This window comes from Arachis ipaensis, chromosome B02 (genome assembly GCF_000816755.2).
Source record: "Arachis ipaensis cultivar K30076 chromosome B02, Araip1.1, whole genome shotgun sequence".
Classification (NCBI taxonomy): domain Eukaryota; kingdom Viridiplantae; phylum Streptophyta; class Magnoliopsida; order Fabales; family Fabaceae; genus Arachis; species Arachis ipaensis.
The window spans coordinates 54,398,465-54,399,159 of NC_029786.2; the positions used below are offsets into that span (position 1 = coordinate 54,398,465).

Here is a 695-nt window from a genome sequence, read left to right on the forward strand (position 1 = left end):
CCAGCCACGCGAAACCCTACCCATTCGCGCCCCCCCACCCCCCTTCTCCTTCCTCTCTTCTCTGCAACCAACCCCCACCAACTTCCAGCCACCACCACCAACCACCGCCGCCCCCGTCGACCACCCAGAACCCACCGCCACGCCACCCCCCTTCCCCCTCTTTCTTCTTCTTCTTCTTTCTTCCTCTTCCCTCCACCACCACTGCCCCCCTCCGCGACCGCCACACCCACCGCCGCCGCTCCGTCCCAGCCGCACCACCCACCACCACCCACACCCCCCTTCCCTTCCTTCCCCCTTAACCCCTCCCCCATTACCTTTCCAAACCCCCTGCCTCCGAACAGCCCTCACCGCCGCCGTGCCACCCTCCACCGCCGCATCAGCTGCCACCACCACCATCCCCTAGCCACCTCTCTACCCACCTTCTTTCCTACGCCTTCCAGGTTCCGCTGAACACCACCCTTCTATCAATTCATAGTTAATTACATATTTTTCTGTTTACCTTCATAATTAGACTAGTTAGATATGCATGTTGTAGTGGATTCTAGGTGGTTAGGTAGCCCAGGATGTGATTAGTGGATTTAGGCCTGATTAATTGCGCTGTTCTTGCTACCTGTTTCATTAATTTCGCAATTCTGCTGTTACTGTTAGTATTGTTCATATGCTATAATTTCTTATTTCCGGGAACATCCACTTTT

General features: G+C 55.3%; 1 protein-coding gene across 1 annotated transcript in view; it reads right to left on the minus strand.

The window, feature by feature from the left end:
- LOC107627252 (glycine-rich protein DOT1-like) overlaps positions 1–396 on the minus strand; it is an 8,052-nt gene extending 7,656 nt beyond the window's left edge. The window contains exon 1 of the mRNA XM_016330105.1: positions 73–396. Coding sequence (XP_016185591.1) covers positions 73–396 — 324 coding nt within the window. The remainder of the gene's footprint in view (positions 1–72) is intronic.